At 39.3% G+C, this 24,797-nt stretch overlaps 1 protein-coding gene across 2 annotated transcripts in view; it reads left to right on the forward strand.

Moving 5' to 3' along the window:
* Window positions 1–2,511: 2,511 nt before the first annotated feature.
* STK3 (serine/threonine kinase 3) overlaps window positions 2,512–24,797 on the forward strand; it is a 354,002-nt gene continuing 331,716 nt past the window's right edge. For both annotated transcript variants that reach the window (XM_036875911.2, XM_036875929.2), the window contains exon 1: window positions 2,512–2,728. In XM_036875911.2, coding sequence (XP_036731806.1) covers window positions 2,703–2,728 — 26 coding nt within the window. In that variant the 5' untranslated portion in view covers window positions 2,512–2,702. The remainder of the gene's footprint in view (window positions 2,729–24,797) is intronic.

Here is a 24,797-nt window from a genome sequence, read left to right on the forward strand (position 1 = left end):
TGCCCAACCTGTTCAATTTTCTTCCCTTCCCCTCTACTTTTTTTCCCTTTTCCATTTCATTTTTCTTTCTTAACCAGTTTTCAGTAGCTAACATTATTGAGTAGGAATTCATTCATCTTATGTTTTCCCAACCAGAATGTAAACCTCATGGGGGCAGGAATTTTTGTCTTTTTGTCTGTTTTCTTCACTGACGAATCCCCAGAACCTGGAACAGTGTCTTGTATATGTTAGGGCTCTGTAAATATTTGTTAACTGCTGTAAGAAAGTGGGAAAAGGCTTGGCTTTGGAGTTAGAAGGACCTGGGTTAGAATGCAGTTTTCTGTTTGGCCTAGGCTAACTCCCTTCACTCCCCATTTTCTTCACCTAACAAGGTATTTTTGAGGGTCTAAAGAGATCATATTGGCCACTGTCTGGCTCCACTGGAGTCAATAGTTGTTAGCTCTCTCCTTTTTCAAACTGAGGGGAGACCTCAGAGATTTATTTTCCAATATTCCTTCTCCTTCCACAAACTTTCCATATCGGTATCTCAGTCAGGATGCCAGTAGGAAACCCTTTTGAAGATACACTGAAATTAGAGTCACTGAGGAGGGTTAGGGTTGAAATCCAGGGGAAACTAGGGAACAGGGAATAGCAGAGCATTCACCACCCATAGGCCCAAAAGGACACGGGGAAGGAAGGAGGATTGGGCCCTAGATGACCTCATAGTGGTGGATCCAGGGGAATAAAAAGCCTTAACACTACTTCTCCCCTGCTGGGTCTTCCTGTCACCAGACTCAGTTTGAGCCAGAGGGGTGGGAACCTGGTCTCCTCAGCCATAAGGGTCAGACCCCAGGGCAGAGAGCAGATGAAAAGTGTGGAGAGTGAATGGGGTGCTAAGAGGGGGAGGGGCAAAAGGAAGCTATGTGCAAAGCCCTTGCTATGCAAGGGATAGAATAAAGACATAGCCTAATTCTCAACAAACTCCCAGTTGGGTTGAGATGATCATCAAATACATAGAAGTTCGATATCCTACAATAGGCATCACGGGAAAGCCAGCACAGTGTGTTATGGGCATACGTGAGAGAGCCATCTGTTCCACGACTTACATGTCAGAGTTGGTGGGATGGTGGTTCTGGTGGCCTGACTGGGAAAGGATTCCTGGAGACTAAGTTGGATACATAATTTGGAGTCCATTTTAAAGTGTAGCAATTTGAGCCCATTTTAAATTAAGACAAAAAATGAAATGACCTTCTCTGAAAGACATTTTTTTGATGAAATACAAGAAGATGGGAATAGGGGATGGAAGTGAGGATGAGAGTGAGGGATAGAAAGAAATACTTTTAAAAGTTCTTCTTAGCTTTAACATTTTAATGATTTAGTTTTTGTGGTCCTGGTACTTCTGAACTGGTAGACTGTAGATCTTTAATAAATACAAATGAGTTTAAAATTTTGTAATAATTTCTCTTGTTTACAGAATTTGGCTTTAGATTTCAACAATGAATGTTTTTAATACATCTAACATAACCAAATTTAAGGAGAAATAAAATGATATGAAAACAGGTCATTTAAGTTTATTACACAGTGAAACCAAATAATGCTAAAAGTGGAAAAACTGTTAGTAGACAAGTTTAACTTGGGTTAATGTTCATTAAGTTGCTTTATTCAACATTTTTTTCACATTCTTTGTCCTAATACCCAAAAAAAAAAAAAAAGATTCTGTATGACTCTACATTTTGATAATTTCTATCAAAAACAAGCAAATTCATTACATAGCAGATGTATATGGTCATAAGAAGTATATCCACATGTGGAATTTAAGGTTAAATGGTACTATATGAGTGCAGGAAGGGTCAAATTACAAAGGAGTGCAGGCCTTGGGAACAGGTAATGGGGAGAGGGTGGTAAGAGGGAAGGAAAGAAACTTTTATTGAATAGTTTTTTATGCACCATAATCTGTGATAGGCTTTCCAGGTTATTTACCCGACTGATCAGCCAGCAAGACTACAGTGCACTGAATTTGGTGCACTGAAAGAGCTCACTGCAGTATTTTCTTCGGAATTAGATGTAATTATTAGGAAACGTAATGAGGACCTTGCTCACAGTCAACATCAAACAAGATTTCCAGAAGTGTTCCTAGTACTATAGCTAGAAATGTTGAAAGGCTGGGGTAAATATAACCAATAATTATAAACAGAACTAGAGAAAGAAGCCGCCGCAGTTAGTAATATTTCAAAAGGTTACAAGAGATATTTGGGATGTATCCTTGGGAATTCAGAGAAATCGAATTGGGGCCAAAGCAATGAAGACCAGTAAAGTGCAGCAGATCTGGGCCACATCAGAGGAACATGCCTCCGACCAGCATAGAGAGACTCTGAGTCCTGACGGCCACATCCACTTGCACTTCCAGCCCCTTTTTAATCCGCGCAGCACTACGGCCCTTCCTCCGCCCCCGACACCACCCACTCTGCCCAGAGCCCGGCTCCGCCCACCCTCGCTGGGCCGCGGCCGGCTCCGCCCACCCTCCCCGGACTGCGGCCGGCGGCCGAGGGGCGGGGCAGGCCGGGTGGAGCCGCGCTCTCGAGCCGGAGGAGGATCCGCCGCGGAGTTACGGGAAAGTTGGTCCGGAGTTCCTGGAGTTTCCCTGTGTGGTTCCCCGGGCTCTGCTCCTTTTCTCTCTCCGGCCTTCACCGCCCCCCAGGTCCCTCCTTCTGCCCCCAGCCGCCATGGAGCAACCGCCGGCGCCCAAGAGGTAACGATCGCGGGGAGCGGGGAGACGGAGGCGGCGGCGCCGGCGGCCGCGGGTCGGGGGCTGCTAGGCCGGGCGGAGCCGTGACTCCCTCCCCGACTGCGGGACCCGAGGCCGGCGCGCCTGGGGTCGGGAGGCCGGCCCGAGGGCTCGGTCGCGTCTGTGCGCCCGGCAAGGGCCCCGCGGGGAGTTGGAGCCTCGCCTCCCCGCGGCCGGCGGGGCCTGGTGCCTGGAAAGCCGGTGGGCACCGCCGGGCTCCCTTGGCCGGACTCCTGGTGCGGACAGACTTCTCCCTCGTGGCCAGTTCACGAAGCCTGGGAGACGTAAAACTGGGAAATTTTTGGGTTTCTTGCAAGAATGTAGACTTTCTTGTCAAATGTTTTTCATAATATTGCCCCCCCTTTTTTTGAGAAGGCGGTTGTTTATTTACAGTGTAAGGAATTAAATATTAATAGCTACACCGTCTGTAAAACTTGTGGATATGCTTCCCTGACAGGTGTTCCTTCCCACTCCGCTCTCGAGTCAAGTATTTATGGATGCAAGACAGTAGGAATCTTAAATTAGAACCCCTTCGCCCATAGTTTTTTTTCTTCTAGCATGTAAAAATAGTGATGCCTGGGTATTTACTGTTAATGTTTCGTACCTGGGAAGTGTAAGAGTACACTGATAACGTTGTAACTAATACTTGAAAGGATCTTAGGAAACTAAATCAAAACTGTCCATTGATATAAGTTCATAATGTGCATTTTTCTCCCCAAGAATGAATCAACATCACTAACTCATTGTGGATAAAAACGTTTAACTTTAGTCTTTCATTTTTAATTTACAAAATAAGGATAATGATCTCTGTCTCAGATACTGCTGTTGAGAAGGTTAAAGGGTTCTTGGGTTTTGATACATAGAGATCTTTAGATGAAAGGTGGTGTATTCAAGAATATGGAATAATTAAAAAGGTAGGACCTTTGTGAGCTATAATGAATTGGATAACTAGACATGTGAGCATGGAGGCCTGGAAACCATCTGTTCAGGTGTAAAAAGGGGGGGTTGTAGAGGGGTTTCCAAAAGAGACCTGCTATCATAGCCTTGCTAGATTCTTTCTGGCATTTTGTGAAGTATTTGAATTCTATATTGCCTGGGCACCCAGTTGTATTACTCTTGAAGAAAATTGAAAACAATTTTTACCTTTTCTGTTTTGGAAGGACAGTAATGTGGTGTCTGAGAGAGAGAGTGCTCGTAGGCTAGCTTGAACAACTCTGAATTCAAGTAAAAGCTCTATTGATTGGCTGTACTCCAAGTTATCAGTTTTTATAGTCATAAGAAAACCACTGCCCTTGCAGGCGCCTTAGAGAACCTGGAGGGGTTTAGGAGGTGTGGGTGGCATTATATCACCATTGCATAGTGATTTATACTTTTCAAAGTGGTGCTTGCACATTTAACAGACTTAGCTTTTAGTCTCTTCAGAAAGACTTATGTTGATGCAGAAAGGCATCCCTGGAGAGCAAGATATGTGACATTAATCCCATATATTTTAATATCACTTACAATTTTTTCATAGCATTTTCAATTTCATAATTTCATTTAATTCTCATAACAACTCTGTTGAGTGGGTTGGATTACAGGCATTTATCCTATTTTATAGATGAGGACACTAAGAGAGTTTGCCACATGGAAAACTGACAGGGATTCCTAACAGTGAGTTTTCGTGTTGTCCCTGTTGATCATTACACTAATAATAAAATATAGCTTCCATTTTGATGTTATATTGTTTGCTAGGAACTTTAGGTGTGCATTCTTTTATTTTGTTGACCTAAGAAATAGGAATTCTGGCTCTGCAACTTGCTATTTAGTTCTAAGTTTAATTACTTCATCTGTAAAATGTGAGGATTAAATGAGGTCATGTGTAAAGCATTTAGCATAGTGAGTGCTCCATAATGTGTTCAGTAATGTTAGTTGTTAGTTTATTTTTCCTTATTAAATGAAACTTAGGTTAAGTAACTTGGTCAAGTGGAGGAGGTGTGAGAACTGATTGGTTGCTAAGGCTGTACGCCCTCTTGTCATCTGTTTTGAAACTCAGTTGCTTCCTTAGTATTTCATGATGTGGTGGTGATCTATTTGTATTCTTTGTACAATATTCTGGTCGTCCTTGCTTGTTCTCTTCCTAATCCCTGTAAGATGCCACAGTGCGTTTCTGCCTTGAGTAGGCTTTTCCTTAGGGTTCAGACATTTTTACATGGTCACATTTATGTTGCTGACTTTCAAGTCTGTATAACCAGCAGGTGCTTCCAAGTTGGTATTTCTGATTTTTTCTTGTAGAGCCACTCATTCATAAGCCCATCTAATTTGTCACTCCATCCTATCAAGTTTTTCATCAAAAAGTCAATGAATTCATTTTCTTCTCTTCTTTTTCTTCCCCAATACTACTACCCATACCTTGGCTTTATGACCCTCATACTTATTTACAGCAGTGCCTTCCACCTGGGTGCTTTAGTCCAGTGTTCTTTTAAAAAAAGTTAATAGCAGAAAGGCTCTGTTTGGAGTAGAGGCAGGGCATCAGGACCTGGTTCTCAGGCGCTTTCCTCCTCTTCCCCTTTTGCTGTTGTATAGAAGCTTCTAATGGTCCATAGAATGATGTTTGCTTTAGTTCATGCTGTGCATGGCTCCTGATTTATTTTGCTAAAACACAATTTCAGTCATGCTACTCCTTTTTTTTGGATTGGGGCTCACTGGTCTACCTAGTACCCAAGGCCCCCATCACTTGCTCTCAGCCTTTTGTTACTATTCTCCAAGATGAGTCTGTCCTTGTGAAATTTCCCTATTGTTCTTTTTTAAGAGTGTATGTAGGCTGAGGGTCCTCCCAACTTTCCTTTGTTCTTGCTTTTCCTTTAGAAAAGTGTGTTATTTTTTGCTGGTAATCTGAGTTTTATTCTTCCTTGCTTCAGGGCCTGCTTCATAAAGTATCTTTTTTGAGTACTTTCTAGCCTAAGATGTGTATTTATATTCCTAATATGATATCCACTTGAGTATATGCCATTTTCATGTTGTTCTTTTGTTAAATTTTATTTTGATATCATTAATGCACAATTATTTGAACATTATGGTTACTAGACTCCCCCTATTATCAAGTCCCCCCCATATACCCATTACAGTCCCTGTCCATCAGCGTAGTAAGATGCTATAGAATCATTACTTGTCTTCTCTGTATATAGTGCCTTCCCCATGTCCCCACCCCCTTTCTTATGTGTGCTAATCATAATGCCCCATTTTCCCCCGTATCCCTCCCTTCCCACCCATCCTCCCCAGTCCCTTTCCCTTTGGTAACTGTTGGTCCATTCTGGGGTTCTGTGAGTCTGCTGCTGTTTTGCTCCTTCAGTTTTTTCTTTGTTGTTATACTCCACAGATGAGTGAAATCATTTGATACTTGTCTTTCTCTGCCTGGCTTATTTCACTGAGCATAATACCCTCTAGCTCCATCCATGTTGTTGCAAATGGTAGGATTTGTTTTCTTCTTATGGCTGAATAATATTCCATTGTGTTTTCTTCTTATGGCTGAATAATATTCCATTTTAGTTTGATATAGTCCCATTCATTCATCTACTGATGGACACTTAGGTTGTTTCCATTTCTTGGCTATTGTAAATAGTGCTGTGATAAACATAGGAGTGCATCTGTTCTTTTCAAACTGGGCTGCTGTATTCTTAGGGGAAATTCCTAGGAGTGGAGTTCCTGGGTCAAATGGTATTTCTATTTTGAGTTTTTTGAGGAACCTCCATACTGCTTTCCACAATGGTTGAACTAGTTTACATTCCTACCAGCAGTGTAGGAGGGTTCCCCTTTCTCCACATCCTGGCCAACATTTGTTGTTGTTTGTCTTTTGGATGCTGGCCATCCTAACTTGTGTGAGGTAATATCTCATTGTGGTTTTAATTTGCATTTCCCTGATGATTAGTGATATGGAGCATCTTTTCATGTGTCTGTTGGCCATGTGAATTTCTTCTTTGGAGAACTGTCTGTTCAGATCCTGTCCCCATTTTTTAATTGGATTATTTGCTTTTTGTTTGTTGAGGTGTGTGAGCTCTTTATGTATTTTGGATGTCAACTCTTTATCAGATCTGTCATTTATTAAAATATTCTCCCATACTGTAGGATGTGTTTTTGTTCTACTGATGGTATCCTTTGCTGTACAGAAGCCTTTTAATTTGATATAGTCCCACTTGTTCATTTTTGCTTTTGTTTCCCTTGCCTGGGAAGATAGGTTCATGAAGAAGTTGCTCATGCTTATGTCCAAGAGATTTTTGCCTATATTTTTTTCTAAGAGTTTTATGGTTTCATGACTTACATTCAGGTCTTTGATCCATTTTGAGTTTACTTTTGTGTACCACGTTGTTCTTTTATTAATTATAAAATTTTATTAGACATCCAAAATAATGGGACTAATTTAATAAATACTTTGTATCACTTCCCAGTGTTAGAAATAAAATATTACCCATGCAGTTGAAGCCCCCTAAGTGTATCTCTTCTCAATTTCATTTCCTTCTCTTCCCCCTAAGGGTTATCACTGTCCTTAATTGGGTATATGTCATTCCTGTACATGTCTTTATACTTTTAGCATATTGTTCATATATAAACTGACATAGCATAAGGTCTGGGTAGAAGGTCCATCTTTGTTATTGACTTTGAAGTTTGCTTCTTTGGGTATTGCTCTCCTCTGTGAGTTGGAAATTCCAATGTGCAGCTAGATTTGAGAATCATGACTAGGTGATCTGTAAGATCCCTCTTAATGTCACATTATTGATTTGGTATCCCCAACAAGGCCTGTGTTAAACATAGGCAATAGATGTGGACACACGACTTGAGATATCACAGATTTTAGATTTTTAGATGACCCAGATTTCTTTAACAGATTTGCCACAGAGATCTTAAGAAGTTTTGTTAAAATGGAGTCTGGAAAGGGAGAGCCATTAAGTGGTTATTAGTCATTAGTATTTTGATAGGTTGAGTTTTTAGATTTTTTTGTAGGGGGACTGCTAGATGAGAGAAAAATGATCACAGAATAGGTCAGTTTTGATAAGGAGAAAGGGAAATAAACAAACCATGGACTCTTTACCAAGCAGAACATTCACAGAAGGGGAGAGGGTCTCTGATAGGTGGGCAGCATGAAAACTGTTTGCTGAGGGTAGGCAGTTACATACAGTACTTGTCAAAGAGAGGATGGAATATCATTGCTAGAGAGATATGCTTTACCAGACAGGCTTTGTTCCTCAGATTATAGGATTAATAGTTAAAACTTAAAATTCCGTGATTAAAGTGTTGTTGAAAGAAAACTTGGTGTGGAACAGTGGAAACGTGGGAAGTATAATGAGAGTAAGCTACTAAAACTTACTTTGAAGACAGATGAGTATGATTTAAGCTGTAGTTGGATTTGTGGCAATTTTTTTTTATAGTGTGTAAGGTAGTTTGGAGGAAGTAAAGTTAAAGATTGATATCAAAATACTAGGGTTACAAAGTGCATTCACACAAATGAAAAGCAAAGGTTAGAAAAGTCATTTCCTAAGAGAAAATGTTGCTATTAAAGAATTTGAAAAAAGCAAAGGATGTATATGCACCACCAAGTTTATTGCCGCATTTTTTACAATAGCCATGATGTGTCCATAGTAGTTGAATGGATAAGGAAGATGTGGTACATACACACACTGGAATATTATTCAGCCATCAAAAAAAAGAAATCCTGCCATTTGCAACAGCAAATATGGATCTAGAGGGTATTATGCTCAGTGAAATAAGCCAGGTGGTGAAAGATAAATGCCATGTGATTTCACTTATTTGTGGAATATGAAAACAAAGCAAAATGGAATGAACAAAATACCAGTAGGCTTATAGACACTGAGAAGTGACTAGTGTTTACCATGGGGGAGGGATTGAGGTGGAGAGGGTGAGGGGGATAATGGAGCACAAAAATTCTCAATCATAATATAAGTTGGTCATGGGGATGGTAGTACGGCATGAAGAATATAGTCAATGATTCTGTAACATCTTGTGTTGACAGATAGTAACTGCATTAGTGGGGTGAGAATTTAATAATGCGGTAACTGTTAAACCACTGTGTTATATATTTGAAACCAGTATAAGACTGTATATCAGTGATACCTCAATAAAAAAAAAGAAAAAGAAAAGAAAAGGCAAAGGGATGAGGATATAGAAAGGCCAAAGTATTCATATGTTGCTCAGCACACATCAGCCTCTAACATCAGTAACCCTGACCTTAGGCCAGAAATTAAGAATGGAGATAGACAGCAGGGAACTATCAGGTTTCAGGAATTGAGTTAGTGGGACAAAGCTGCAATTCAGATAATTAGATAGTAGGGTGTCAGGAGAATCGTGAAGACATTACAATAAGAGGTGTGGACTTGATCTCATGTCCGTGTTCCAAATTCACATGTCCTTTGAATGTTTGAAAGTAAAATTCTTGATTCACCAAGTGGGAAGCTAGAGTTATCTTGGAGAATATGAACTCTAAGAACTCTTAAAATGCAAAGGCAACAACCCCTTAGGGAGGGGGTCCTGAGGGAAACTCCCAACTTTAGAGGCAGGTGAGTGGAGGAGGTGTTCTAAGTGGTCCAAGGGGAAAGAAAAGAATAGAACAAACAGGAACATCTCTGCATTAAGGACTTGGTCCCTAAAGTGTATCTGTCCTCCCTTAGCTTTTCTTGGTTAATTTGGGGAAGCACCAACTCCATTAGAATTGATTTAGGCCCTGTAGCTGGGAACAATCAATTGGTGCTTCCTTTCTATGGCGTAGGAGTGTTACCATAAAATCTGGAGCAGTTCCTGGTGAGCAAACCTAGTTGCACTTTAAGATAGGAGATAAATTCTTTAGTCAATTCTAGGCAATGATTAATCTATCCATTGTTTTTTAAAGGGCTGAAATATAGCATATACTAGTACTGAAGAACTTGTTAGAAATGTGAAGGAAAAGTAAACATTACATTTTGAAATCTGTTTTTCTGAAGCAATCTAAGTGTTCATTCCAGAAATGTGTATCGGTAAAGTTTTAAGAATGAAAGGTTTAAATCAAACACTTCCTGTTGGGATTGTAAAGGGGAAAGAGTGCTTAGAATTCAGTTTTTCTAATTCCAGAGAAGCCTGTGTTGAGCTAGAGGTCCTGTCATTTCAGGCCATCATATCTAAGTGGCTCTCAAAAAAAAAAAAATTGATGATGAGAGTGTGGAAGAGGAGCCAAGATGGTGGCGTGAGTAGGGCAGCAGAAATATCCTCTCAAAACCATATATATTTTTAAAAATACAACAAATACAACTATTCCTAAAAGAGAGACCAGTGGACACAGTAAAACAGCCAGGCTACATCTACATCTGGGAGAACTCAGCATCTCACGAAGGGGGTAAGATACAAGCCGTGGCCCAGCGGGATCCGAGTGCTCCCACAACCCCAGCTCCCCAGCAGGAGGAAAGAAGTCAGAGCGGGGAGGGAGTGAAAGCCCAGGACAGCTAAACAGCCAGCTCTAGTAATCCGCGTCGGGAGCGCAGACACAGTGCACAGTGTGCTGGATATTAGAGAAACGGAAAAGCAAAATCTGCGAGCAGGTCCCTGCAACTGGCTCCCCTGGGACAAAAGAAAAGCGAGTGCTTTTTGAAAGTCTTAAAGGGACAGGGACCTCACAGCTGGATGGAATCATCACAGCACACTCAGCCCAGCAGCTGGGAATCCCGGGAAACTCCAGGCGCCCTAACCCCCTGGGCGGCAGTGCAGCTCGAAAGGCCCTCACGGCGATAAGCAGCCTGCCAGTCGTTCCCCCAGCTGGCGTGGCCCCCGACACAGTGGCCCAGTAGCCTGAGAGTGGCCTCGCGACCCCTGCGGCAGGGAGCGGCTGCGAGCGTCCGAGGCGGCGGTGCAGCATCCTGGGAGCTGTTGTGTGAGCCGGCGGCATCAGCGGTGGAGTGGTACAGGAGCGGTCGTGCGAGCCGGCAGCATCCGTGGAATGGCCTGGAAGTGGCTGTGTGAGCCTGCAGTGGCGGTGGCCAAGTGGCCCCAGAGCAGCCATGCACGCCCTCGGCAGTGGCACAGTGGCCGGGGAGCAGCTGCGTGTGCCCGTGGCAGTGGCAGAGCAACCTGAGATTGGCTGTGCCCCCAGCAGCTGCCCTAAATCTCCTGGCATGCAGCTGCCCGGGCCAGACCCAAAGGCCGCCACCAGCGCGCACCTGCATGGCGCAGGGAGAAGAAACAGGCCAAGGCGTGAAGGGGTGCCTCTCTCACAGGAGAGCACACCCAGCATGCCTGCCACTCCCCACAGGGCTCTGCACTACCCTGATGGCAACCCCACCCATGGCAGTTTAGGGGATTAATCCGGAGGCAGCTCCAGGATTGCGGGTAACCGACACAGGCAGCAGAGAAAGGCAAAGCGACCAGCAAACAGGAAAGGACTTTGTTCTCCCAGCTGACACATGCGCTACCTGCCTACAGCTACCTCTATCACCATGAAAAGGCAGAAGAACTTGGTCCAGTCCAGAATTAACCAGATAACTCCCGAGAGAGGGCCTGGGGAGATAGATTTAACCAATCTCCCTGAAAAAGGATTCAAATTAAAGGTCATAACCATGCTGATGGACCTGCAGAGAAATATGCAAGAGCTAAATGATCAAGTTAGGAGAGAGAATACAGAAATAAAATAATTTCTGGAAGGACTTAAAAGCAGACTGGATGAGGTGCAAGAGGCCATTAATGGAATAGAAATCAGAGAACAGGAATACAGAGAAGCTGAGGCAGAGAGAGATAAAAGGATCTCCAGGAATGAAAGAATATTAAGAGAACTGTGTGACCAATTCAAATGGAACAATATTCGTATTATAGGAGTACCAGAAAAAGACGAGGGAGTAAAAGGAATAGAAAGTGTCTTTGAAGAAATAATTGCTGAAAACTTCCCCAAACTGGGGTAGGAAATAGTCTCTCAGAACATGGAGTCTCACAGAACACCCAACACAAGGGACCCAAGGAGGACAACACCAAGACATAAAATAATTAAAATGGCAAAGGACAAAGACAAGGAGAGAGTATTAAAGGCAGCCAGAGAGAGAAAAAATGTCACCTACAAAGGAAAACCCATCAGGCTATCATCAGACTTCTCAACAGAAACATTACAGGCCAGAAGAGAATGGCATGACATATTTAATGCAATGAAACAGAAAGGCCTTGAACCAAAAATACTGTATCCAGCACGATTGTCATTTAAATATGAAGCAGGGATTAAACAATTCCCAGACAAACAAAAGTTGAGGGGATTTGCCTCCCACAAACCACCTCCACAGGATATTTTAAAGGGACTGCTCTAGATGGAAGCACTCCTAAGGCTAAATAGATGTCACCAGATAAAATCACAACCAAAGAAAGCAGGCCAACCAAATACTAACTAAAGGCAAAAGATAAAATCAACTGCTCACAAAAGCAGTCAAAGGAAACACAAAACAGAACAGAATAAAACACCTAACATATAAAGAATGGAGGAGGAGGAATATGAAGGGAGAGAAATAAAGAATCATCAGACTTTGTTTATAATAGCTCAATAAGTGAGGTAAGTTAGATGGCAAGATAGTAAACAAGTTACCCTTGAACCTTTGGTAACCACGAATCTAAAGCCTGCAATGGCAATAAGTACTATCTTTCAATAATCACCCTAAATGTAAATGGACTGAATTCACCAATCAAAAGACACAGTGTAATAGAATGGATAAAAAAGACAGACCCATCTATATGCTGCTTACAAGAGACTCACCTCAAACCCAAAGACATACACGGACTAAAAGTCAAGGGATGGAAAAAGATCTTTCATGCAAACAATAGGGTGAAAAAAGCAGGTGTTGCAGTACTTGTATCAGAAAAATTGACTTCAAAACAAAGAAAGTCACAAGAGATAAAGAAGACATTACATAATGATAAAGGGGTCAGTCCAACAAGAGGATACAACCATTATAAATACATATGCACCCAATACGGGAGCACTGACCTATCTGAAACAAATACTAACAGAATTAAAAGAGAAAATAGAATGCAATGCTTTCATTCTAGGAGACTTCAACACACCACTCACTCCAAAGGAGAGATCCACCAGGCAGAAAATAAGTAAGGACACAGAGGCACTGAACAACACACTAGAACAGATGGACTTAACTGACTTCTACAAAACTCTACACCCAAAAGCAGCAGGATACACATTCTTCTCAAGTGCACATGGAACATTTTCCAGAATAGTCCACATACTAGGCCACAAAAAGAACCTCAGTAAATTCAAAAGATTGAGATTCTAGCAACTAACTTTCCCGACCATAAAGGCATAAAACTAGAAATAAATTGTACAAAGAAAACAAAAAGGCTCACAAACACATGGAGGCTAAACATGCTTCTAAATAATCAATGGATCAATGACCAAATTAAAATAGAGATCAAGCAATATATGGAGATAAATGACAACAACAGCACAAAGCCCCAACTTCTGTGGGACACAGTAAAGGCAGGTCTAAGAGGAAAGTATATAGCAATCCAGGCCTATTTAAAGAAGGAAGAACAATCCCAAATGAATAGTCTAAAGTCACAATTTTTGAAACTGGAAAAAGAAGTACAAATGAGGCCCAAAGTCAGCAGAAGGAGGGACATAATAAAGATCAGAGAATAAATAAATAAAATTGAGAAGAATAAAGCCATACGAAAAATCATTGAAACCAAGAGCTGGTTCTTTGAGAAAATAAACAAAATAGCTAAGCCCCTAGCCAGACTTATTCAGAGAAGAAGAGAATCTACACACATCAACAGAATCAGAAACGAGAAAGGAAAAATCATGATGGACCCCACAGAAATACAAAAAATTATTTGAGGGTACTATGAAAATCTATATGCTAACAAGCTGGAAAACCTAGAAGAAATGGACAACTTCCTAGAAAAATACAACCTTCCAAGACTGACCAAGGAAGAAACAGAAAATCTAAACAGACCAATTACTAGCAAAGAAATTGAATTGGTAATCAAAAAACTACCCAAGACAAAACCCCCAGGCCAGATGGATTCATGGCTGAATTTTATCAGACATATAGAGAAGACATAATATCCATTCTCCTTAAAGTTTTCCAAAAAGTAGAAGATGAGGGAATACTTCCAAACTCATTCTATGAGGCTAGTATCACTCTAATACCAAAACCAGACAAAGACCCCACCAAAAAAGAAAATTACAGACCAATATCCCTGATGAACATAGATGCAAAAATACTCAACAAAATTAAATTAGCAAACCGAATTCAAAAATACATCAAGAGGATCATACACCATGATGAAGTGGGATTCATCTCAGGGACGCAAGGATGGTACAACATTCCAAAATCCATTAACATCATCCACCACATCAACAAAAAGAAGTACAGAAACCACATTATCATTTCCATAGATGTTGTAAAAGCATTTGACAAAATTCAACATACATTCATGATAAAACTCTCTACAAAATGGGTATAGAGGGCAACATAATAAAGGCCACATATGACAAACCCACAGCCAACATCATACTGAACAGCGAAAAGCTGAAAGCTTTTCCTCTAAGATTGGGAACAAGACAGGGATGCCCACTCTCCCCACTGTTATTCAACATAGTACTGGAGGTCCTAGCCATGGCAATCAGGCAAAAAAACAAATACAAGGCATCCAGATTGGTAACAAAGAAATCAAACTATCGCTGTTTCCAGATGACATTATAGTGTACATAAAAAATCTAAAGACTCCATTCCAAAACTACTAGAACTAATATCTGAATTCAGCAAAGGTGCAGGATACAAAGTTAATACACAAAAATCTGTTGCTTTTCTATACACTAATGATGAACTAGCAGAAAGAGAAATCAGGAAAACAATTCCATTCACAACTGCATCAAAAAAAATAAAACACCTGGGAATAAACCTAACCAAGGAAGTGAAAGACCTATACCCTGAAAACTATAAGACACTCTTAAGAGAAATTAAAAGAGGACACCAATAAATGGAAACTCATTCTATGCTCATGGCTAGGAAGAATTAATATAGTCAAAATGGCCATCCTTCCTAAAGCAATCTACAGATTCAATGCAATGCCTATCAAAATACCAATGATATTCTTCAATGAACTGGAACAAATAGTTTTAAAATTCATATGGAACCACAAAAGACCCCAAATAGCCAAAGCAATCCTGAGAAGGAAGAATAAAGCAGAGGGTATCGTGCTTCCCAATTTTAAGCTCTACTACAAAGCCACAGTAATCAAGACAATTTGGTACTGGCACAAGAACAGAGCCACAGACCAGTGGAACAGAATTGAGAGGCCAGGTATTAACCCAAACATACATGGTCAATTAATATACGATAAAGGAGTCATGGACGTACAATGGGGAAATGACAGCCTCTTCAACAGCTGTTGTTGCCAAAACTGGACAGCTACATGTAAGAGAATGAAACTGGATCACTGTCTAACCCCATACACAAAAGTAAATTCGAAATGGATTAAAGACCTGAATATAAGTCATGAAACCATAAAACTCTTAGAAAAAAAGATAGGCAAAAATGTCTTGGACATAAACATGACTGACTTCTTCATGAACGTATCTCCCCGGGCAAGGGAAACAAAAGCAAAATTGAACAAATGGGACTATATCAAGCTGAAAAGCTTCTGTACAGCAAAAGACACCACCAGTAGAACAAAAAGGCATCCTACAGTATGGGAGAACGTATTCATAAATGACAGATCCAATAAAGGGTTGACATCCAAAATATATAAAGAGCTGACACACCTCAACAAAAAAAAGCAAATAATCCAATTAAAAAATGGGCAGAGGAGCTGAACAGACAGTTCTCCAAAGATGGAATTCAGATGGCCAACAGACACATGAAAAGATGTTCCACACCACTAGTCATCAGAGAAATGCAAATGAAAACCACAGTGAGATATCACCTCACACCAGTAAGGATTGCCACTATCCAAAAGAGAAACAACAACAAATGTTGGCGACGATGTGGAGAAAGGGGAACCCTCCTACACTGCTGGTGGGAATGTGAACTAGTTCAACCATTGTGGAAAGCAGTATGGAGGTTCCTCAAAAAACTCAAAATAGAAATACCATTTGACCCAGAAATTCCACTTCTAGGAATTTCCCCTAAGAATGCAGCAGCCCAGTTTGAAAAAGATGCACCCCTATGTTTATCGCAGCATTATTTACAATAGCCAAGAAATGGAAGCAACCTAAGTGTTCATCAGTAGATGAATGGATAGAGAAGATGTGGTACATACACACAATAGAATATTATTCAGCCATAATAAGAAAACAAATCCTAGCATTTACAACAACATGGATGGAGCTAGAGGGTATTATGCTCAGTGAAATAAGCCAGGCAGAGAAAGACACGTATCAAATGTTTTTACTCATCTGTGGAGTATATGAACAAAGAAAAAAACTGAAGGAGCAAAACAGCAGCAGACTCATGGAACTGAAGAATGGACTAACAGTTACCAAAGGGAAAGGGACTGGTGGGGATGGGTGGGAAGGGAGGGATGAGGGGGGGGAAATAAAGGGGGAATTATGATTAGCATGTGCAATGTGGGGGTGCACAGGGATGGCTGTGCAACACAGAGAAGACAAGTAGTGATTCTACAGCATCTTACTATGCTGATGGACAGTGACTGTAATGGGGTATATCGGGGGAGACTTGGTGATGGGAGGAGTCTAGTAAACATAATGTTCCTCAGAAAAAAATTTATTGATGTTGAGACCCAGTACAGATTCATATATATAGATAAAATTAGAACAGAAGTTTCCTGAATGATGTGTGATGTTTTCTGGTATTTTTCTTTTTTCTGTTCGGTTTTATTTCATTTAAAAAATAGCTGGTCATGGTCCACAAAATTATTTTTATGACCTGCTATAGAGTTTTGATTTGCGGTTTGAAAAATGTTGTTGATATATGCAGTAGTGACAGGAAACCAGTTTATTTCCAATTTCATCCTGATAGTTGAAAGTTCAGTAATGGCATTGCCAAAGGAAGCCAGCATGGTGTTATTATAACCTATATGTACAATACAGATGTTCTGTAAGAGTCAAAAAAGGGAAGAGATGTAGGGGAAAAAGGAAACTTTTATTTAAAAGATATCATATTTTGAACATTTTATATATGTCTGAATTAAAGTATGGGAAAGTAGAAAGTGATTATGTATGATGTCTTACAGTTTACAAAGTAAAATACATGAAGGTTGCTATGGAGCAGAGGTTCATTTGCCTCCTGGCCCCTTGCACTGGAAACACCCAGCTATGATTATGATGACCTTAACTTCTGACTTCTTGCCAGCTCAGACCTCTTAGAGGTCTGCCAAAGGTCTTCAGATTTTTCTTCTAAAGAGAAAATTCATACTGATGAAAACTTTATTTGTCCCAAGCTGCTACTTTTTTTGTGTGATTTTGTTTGAATTGTCTCATACGTTAGAATTATTCTAATTTCAAGAAGCTTTGAGCTCTTAGAACAAAGATTCTGTTTGAAATGTCTTTTCTGTTTGAAATTACAACCGTTTTTTCTGCGTAGTCTGAAGTTGAATAAATGAATGTAACCAATATATGAACATAGATATATAAATATTAAAAATAAGTTCCTTGTTTGCATTAATATTAAGGTGAATATTGCCTTGAACTTCTTATAAGTACATTAATGGATATTTCTTAAAAAATGACTTCCTGGCAAAATGAGAATTACAGAAAACAACATTAATGGTAACAGAAGTGTACTCATGGTAGTATTATATGTGGGCTCTGAATTAGTCTCTAAGTTTTATATGAAACTGGATATCTTAGTAAAGAGGTAATATAGAGTAAATTTTTCAGATATGTCAAGATATCTGGAAATATCTAACATATCTTGATACACACACACACAGGCTTAGAAAATTGGGGAAATTTTTGAGTGTATGTGATTCCAAGGATGAGGTACTTTATATTCAAAATAAGAATGTTATTTTCTGTCCAGATCATTTTTTCATTTTAAGGATTTTTGATTTTCTGTAATCATGGGACCTAGAGTCCTGTAACAGGAAAGGAATGCAAGTTAAAATTATTTTTGTAACTTAGGTGAACTTTTTGCATTTTGGGAAAAGCATGAATTATAGACTGTAGGCAGCTAATTTCCTTGACTCTTTCTCTCTGGAGTCACATGATCTCTCCATCTTTGCTGGGTCACCCCATTCTCTTATTTCTTTCTGAAAACTGGCTTTCTTTACTTACTGATCATTGCTCATGGCAGAAATTGGCTGTCAGCCTTGAGTTCATTCATTTGCTTATTTATTCATATATTCAGTAATTATTAATGGACTGCTTTTCAAATACTGGATGTTGAGAATATTGTTGGATGAAACAGATGAGATCTTTGCCCTCATAGAAGGTATACTCTAGTTGCAGCTTGAGCTGTGAAGGATTGAAATAGCACGTATTGATAGAGAAGAATAGTGGAACTTTTTTACTAGGGCAGTCAGATGACGCTGCTTTGAGAAGGTAATACTTACACTGTGACATAAGGTTGAGAAGTTATCCATGTGAGTAGCTGGAAAGAGTGTTCCAGAGGGAAACATAGAGGGGGAAAGTATAGGGAAACGCTATGAGGCCTGAGATGAGAAAGAGTTTATAGTGTGTGGGAGGAATTGAAACGAGGCCACTGGCTGGGTTGTAGAATGGAAGAAAGCCATTGAACATGAGGTCATAGAGATGGGCAGGGATTCAGTGATGCAGGCCATGGAATGGAATTTGGATGTAAGTCAGTGCAGTGGGCTGTCATTAAAGAATTTTAAGCAGAATTTTAGGTAGTTTATGTTTTAAAAAGATCTATTGCTTTGGGTAGAATAAATTGTAAAGTGTTAAGAGTAAAAGCAGAGAAACAAGTTAGAGGGCTATTGTAGTAGTTCATGGTTAGTCAGTGGAAATGGAGAGAAGTATAGACAGATTTAAGTTATATTTTGGAGTTAGGAAGAACTTACTGGTAGACTATATGTGAGGAATGAGGAAGAAATAATTATTTCTGGCTTCTAGGTTTTGGGTTTGAGCAACATGGGGAGTGGGGGAAGACGGGGAGATGAACAGGTATGGGTATCTGTGGCCTCTCAGAATTCCATACTCCCAGGAAAGTGAATCTGTTTGGCCCCAAATATGATATTAGGTGGCTTCCTTAGAAGAAGTGGGTAGGGAGGAAATGATGGGCACTGGTTTCTTTTTAATTTTATTTCACTTTTTATTTTTTATTAAGATATCATTGATATACAGTCTTATGAAGGTTTCACATGAAAAACAATGTGGTTACTACATTCACCCATATTATCAAGTCCCCCTGCGCACAACCCCTTCCTGCTGTCATACCCCACTGCAGTTACTATCCATCAGTGTAGTAAGATGGCTGGCTTCTTTTTTTAACTTCTTGTTTTCACTGCATCAGACTAGAGAATGGGAAACATACCAAGCCTTTGTTGGGTATTGAAATGTTCAGGTGTCCTGGTAACTTGCTATTAAGAAAATATTTTTTATTGCAAAAATAAAACGTCAATAAAGAGCAGGTGAGTGGTTTGATGAATTGCTGTAAGGCAGACACCTTTGTAATCACCAATCAGGTTAAGAAATAGAGCTTTGCCACTCCCCCTAGACGCTGCTGCTGAGTGCTCCATCCCAGTCACAACCCCATAAGTAACCATCATCGGGACTTTTATGGTCATAACATAAATGTACATTGCCAGACACTCTAGGTTAGTCTTGCCAATTAAAAATAGTTTTTATCTGAATGGTCACTTTTAATCTTTAGTTTAGTCCTCCATTCCTTTTCCTTTTCCTGTGGAGGAACCCAGGGTGTTTGAATTGTTTCCCACAGCCTGGATTTTGCTGATTGCTTCCTTGAGGCGAGAGTTCAGCATGTTCCTTTGTTCTCTGTTTAACCTGCAAGCGGGCAGCTGGACCTAGGCCTGGTCTAGGCCTAATCGAGTTTGATCCCTTGGGTGGTGTTATAGGTGGTGTTTGGCAAGGCTATGGGAGTTGATTTCTCCTTTTTGCTATGTTAGCAAGTTGATGGTTAGTTTATTTCTGTTACTTCATTTGGTGTGGCAAAATGGTGAAATTATAAATACATCATTTTGTTTTCATTTATTAGTTGAAATATGTTTATAAAGAGTCACTTTCCTCATCTTCTGTTTGGTTACTCAATGGTGTAGTTTATAAAGGAAAGACAGGATAAATGCTTGATTCTTTTATTTATCTGTTTTTGAGCTAATGAATCAGTTCCTTATTTTCCTTCAAAGGGACCCATTTTTTAAAAATCCTATTATGAGCTGATGGATATAAGCATATTTGATGGATTTTAATCCATTCCAGTTACTGTCACTGAAGCTCAAACTGTCCCATCTTTGGTCAGTGAGACCTCCTTCAGGAGAGAGCCTGACCTTAGTGGTCTTTGATGCTTCTTTGCTGTCTGCTGTGATAAGATATTCAGGGGCTCATCTTGTCCATTTCCTGTCCTGGATCTGGAATCAACCATTTCTCCAAGAAGCCCTACTTTGTTTAGTGAGAAATGGTATTTCAAGACCTTAACCTGGGCACTAATATGGTGTTCTTTTTAAATTGTGTTTTATTCATAGATAGAAGAACTCATTCTTTCAAACTATGGGATGTTCTTTCGAAATAAATGATGACACTGGTGATTTTGAGCTTCTCTCCCTGGATAATATCTCTACCATATGTTTATGTGTCTAAGTTTGAGTCAGAAATTGGGCATGTGTAGACAAATCCTGTGGTTGAGACTATTTATAGAGTGGTCTTTTATCTGTGCTCCCTCATGTGCTCCCTATCTTACTCTGGTTACCCTTTGACCCACTGTTATCCTAATACCCAGCCTCACTGCTTTCTCACTTCTCATTGCTTAAGGTGACCTAGTTTCTTCTTTTCTTAAATGAAAAAGACATAGAAAATAAAAGAATCCAAGACAAAAAAAAAAACACCACTAGTGATAAGATCAGATATGAGGCCTTTATTTTCTGAGGTAGAACTTCTAGCCTGCTTTGTCTTGAAAACATGGAAGTATTATCTGTGTACAAAAAAAAATTGATGGGCATCTTGAGGCTGCTTTATAAATCCATCCCTGACTACAGATGACGAATTTGTAAAATGAAGCACATCCAGATATTAAATGCCGTATGCTATTCCTTTTTAGTTTTGACATTAGCCCCTCTTGTTAAGTATTACTGTGCTTTTGAATAATAAAATGAGGTATTTGTCATAGTGACATAGTTGATAATTTGTTTGTCACTATGTCACATTAACTTTAGAAAGAATTAGTTTTGGAAATTAGAAATATATGTACTAATTAAAAATGGAAAAGAAGGTATTTTGAATATTTTCTTTTCCTGGTAGATTGAGTTTTCCTTCTGTGTACTTGATCTCATTGTTTATGCCCAAGGTTTTTTCCTTTATCTCTTTTTTTTCCTAAGAGAAGAGAATTCAAGTACCAGGCCAATGGAAAGCAAATGGGATGTCCCACTTATGTATATAGACTCTCAGCACATGATTAGTCAGCTCTAAGTAATATCCATAAAAAACTCATGTGCTGTGAAAGACCCTGCCAAAATAGTGACATGGTGGTAACTTTAAAGATATTTAGTATCATTGGGAACTGTGGTGTGCCACTAATGAATTTTGAAAATAAATGAAGTAAACCACTTTAAACATTATACTTTTAAAGCATTTTACAAACACTTTTAAAACCAGTTTAGGTAGAAATCTTTCCAAAATGAGGACACTTGACCTAGTCTTCTGAGACTCATCATTTGCTTTCTTGATTCCTTAATACTACTTTTTATGAATTTTAGTTAATATAAAAAGTTTATAAAACTGTTCATAGAAGTAATAAAGTTTGCTCTTTTGGTGTGTTTGAAGCTTTGTTGTGGCATGTAGCTCTTTTTTTCCCCTGAATCTAGTCTTGTCTTTCACTCTTTTCTCATTGTCGTTATCTCATCTCATTTCTCATTACCATGTCCTTCTCTAAACTGCTACTTACCTTACAAATAATAATCTCACCTGACCAGCTGCTTTCCATTTCCCAAAGTAAAGTAGATGCTCTTTGTGTCAGTTTTTGTTACTAGAGGACTTTTTCTCCTTTGGGTTTATGGTACATCTTGAAATCATCTTTTGACCAAGAAGAACAAAATTTTGCAGTGAAGGATTCCGAACTTATTCTAAGTTTCTAAAATTTAATATGAATAGTGATTTTTTTTTTTTGCATCAAAAAATGAACAAGATTTTCCCTAAAAAGCCCACAAAATTCCCAAGTTAAAAAAAGGTTCTGACATTTTGGAGCATCACTTAGATATTTGGAGACTCATGGTATTACTAAGGTGAATTGGAGTTTCAGAGGCTTTGTATATCTGTACAAATACATTTATAGTAATTTAAGTTTTATGGGTGAAGTATTTAGGCTATTTATCTTTATTATAATGACTTTTCTTCTATTAGAAATACTTGTGATTTTTAAATTGTATTTTCATTTTTAAGAAAAAAACCCAAATGGGTAAAAATCTCAATTTAAAAAAGCAAAAATTATTTTTACAGAGCACCAAAATCATGACCATGTCTCAGTCTCTTCCCCTCAATTTGTTTACAGAGAAGCACAGAAAAATACCGAGAAATGGCCTGATTGCTGTTGCTGTGTGATCAAACTGTGCTGAGAAGTCAAGCAAAAGAGTGTCCATCTGTACAAACAGTTGAAAACAGCCATTGTCTCCACAGCTCCCCCATCTCTATTTATGAAAGCCTATGAAAATTAGGCAGAAGTCAAGAGTGAAGAACTGTTTGAATGATAAAAAGTTTAGTATTGTCAGAGTTTAAATCTTGCTTGAAGTTACACTTTATTAATGTAGTTACACCTTTAATTAATGTATTGATGTTTGGGATTATTGCAATTAATTCTAATATTCTTTTAGGAATGGGAGCTCGGAGTTGTGAGTGTATAGAGACTAAATCTTCATTTTATTTTCAAAATTTGAGGTGTAGGGAAATAAATGAGGAAAAAAATATGTGAGTAAACCCAGTTTTTAAGTGTAGGTAGTATCTTTGGCACAAATCATAGTGGATTTTAGTACATAGATTACAGATCATAGCGCAAGGTACATGGATAGACCTTGGCAAGTTTCATATAGAAATATCCTTTTTTATTTTTAATCAGTTAAAGATTTTGTTCTATTTAATTCTCAAATCTAGGTATGACTGTTGAGTATTTAAAAGTCTTTGTAATGGACTAGATTAAAAGTTATGAGTATAGGTCTGCATGTTTTCTTTTTTTTTTTATTAATACTGATATCATTGATCTACAATTACATAAGGAACATTAAGTTTACTAGACTTTCCCTATCACCAAGTCCCCCCGCACAAACCCCATTACAGTCACTGTCCATCAGTGTAGTAAGATGCTGTAGAATCACTGCTTGTCTCCTGTGTGCTGCACAGCCCTCCCTGTGCCACCCCCCAACATTATACATGCTAATCATAATGCCCCCTTTTTACCCCCCACCCTTATCCCTCCCTTCCCACCCATCCTTCCCAGTCCCTTTCCCGTTGGTAACTGTTAGTCCATTCTTGGGTTCTGTGATTCTGCTGCTGTTTTGTTCTTTCAGTTTTTTCTTTGTTCTTATACTCCACAGATGAGTGAAATCATTTGGTACTTGTGTTTCTCCACCTGGCTTATTTCACTGAGCATAATACCCTCTAGCTCCATCCATGTTGTTGCAAATGGCAGGATTTGTTTTCTTCTTATGGCTGAATAGTATTCCATTGTGTATATGTACCACATCTTCTTTATCCATTCATCTGCTGATGGACACTTAGGTTGCTTCCATTTCTTGGCTATTGTAAATAGTGCTGCGATAAACATAGGGGTGCATCTGTCTTTTTCAAAAAGGGCTCCTGCATTCTTAGGGCAAATTCCTACAAGTGGATTTCCTGGGTCAAATGGTATTTCTATTTTGAGCATTCTGAGGAACCTCCATACTGCTTTCCACAATGGATGAACTAATTTACATTCCCACCAGCAGTGTAGGAGGGTTCCCCTTTCTCCACAACCTCGCCAACATTTGTTGTTGTTTGTCTTTTCGATGGTGGCGATCCTTACTGGTGTGAGGTGATATCTCATTGTGGTTTTAATTTGCATTTCTCTGATAAACAGCAATGTGGAGCATCTTTTCATGTGTCTGTTGGCCATCTGAATTTCTTCTTTGGAGAACTGTCTGTTCAGCTCCTCTGCCCATTTTTTAATTGGATTATTTGCTTTTTGTTTGTTGAGGTGCGTGAGCTCTTTATATATATGTTGGATGTCAACCCTTTATCGGATCTGTCGTTTACGAATATATTCTCCCATGCTGTTGGGTACCTTTTTGTTCTATTGATGGTGTCCTTTGCTGTACAGAAGCTTTTCATCTTGATATAGTCCCACTTGTTCATTTTTGATTTTTTTTTCCTTGCCTGGGGAGATATATTCATGAAGAAGTCACTCATGTTTATGTCCAAGAGATTTTTGCATATGTTTTTTTCTAAGAGTTTTATGGTTTCATGACTTACATTCAGGTCTTTGATCCATTTTGAATTTACTTTTGTGTGTGGGGTTAGACAGTGATCCAGTTTCATCTCTTACTTGTAGCTTTCCAGTTCTGCCAGCACCATCTGCTGAAGAGACTGTCATTTCCCCATTGTATATCCATGGCTCCTTTATCATATATTAATTGACCATATATGTTTGGGTTAATGTCTGGAGTCTCTAATCTGTTCCACTGGTCTGTGGCTCTGTTCTTGTACCAGTACCAAATTGTCTTGATTACTATGGCTTTGTAGTAGAGCTTGAAGTTGGGGAGTGAGATCCCCGCCACTTTATTCTTCTTTCTCAGGATTGCTTTGGCTCTTGGGGGTCTTTGGTGTTTGCATATGAATGTTTGAATGATTTGTTCAAGTTCATTGAAGAATGTTGTTGGTAATTTGATAGGGATTGCATCAAATCTGTATATT

Source organism: Manis pentadactyla, chromosome 3 (genome assembly GCF_030020395.1).
Source record: "Manis pentadactyla isolate mManPen7 chromosome 3, mManPen7.hap1, whole genome shotgun sequence".
In the NCBI taxonomy this organism is placed as follows: Eukaryota; Metazoa; Chordata; class Mammalia; order Pholidota; family Manidae; genus Manis; species Manis pentadactyla.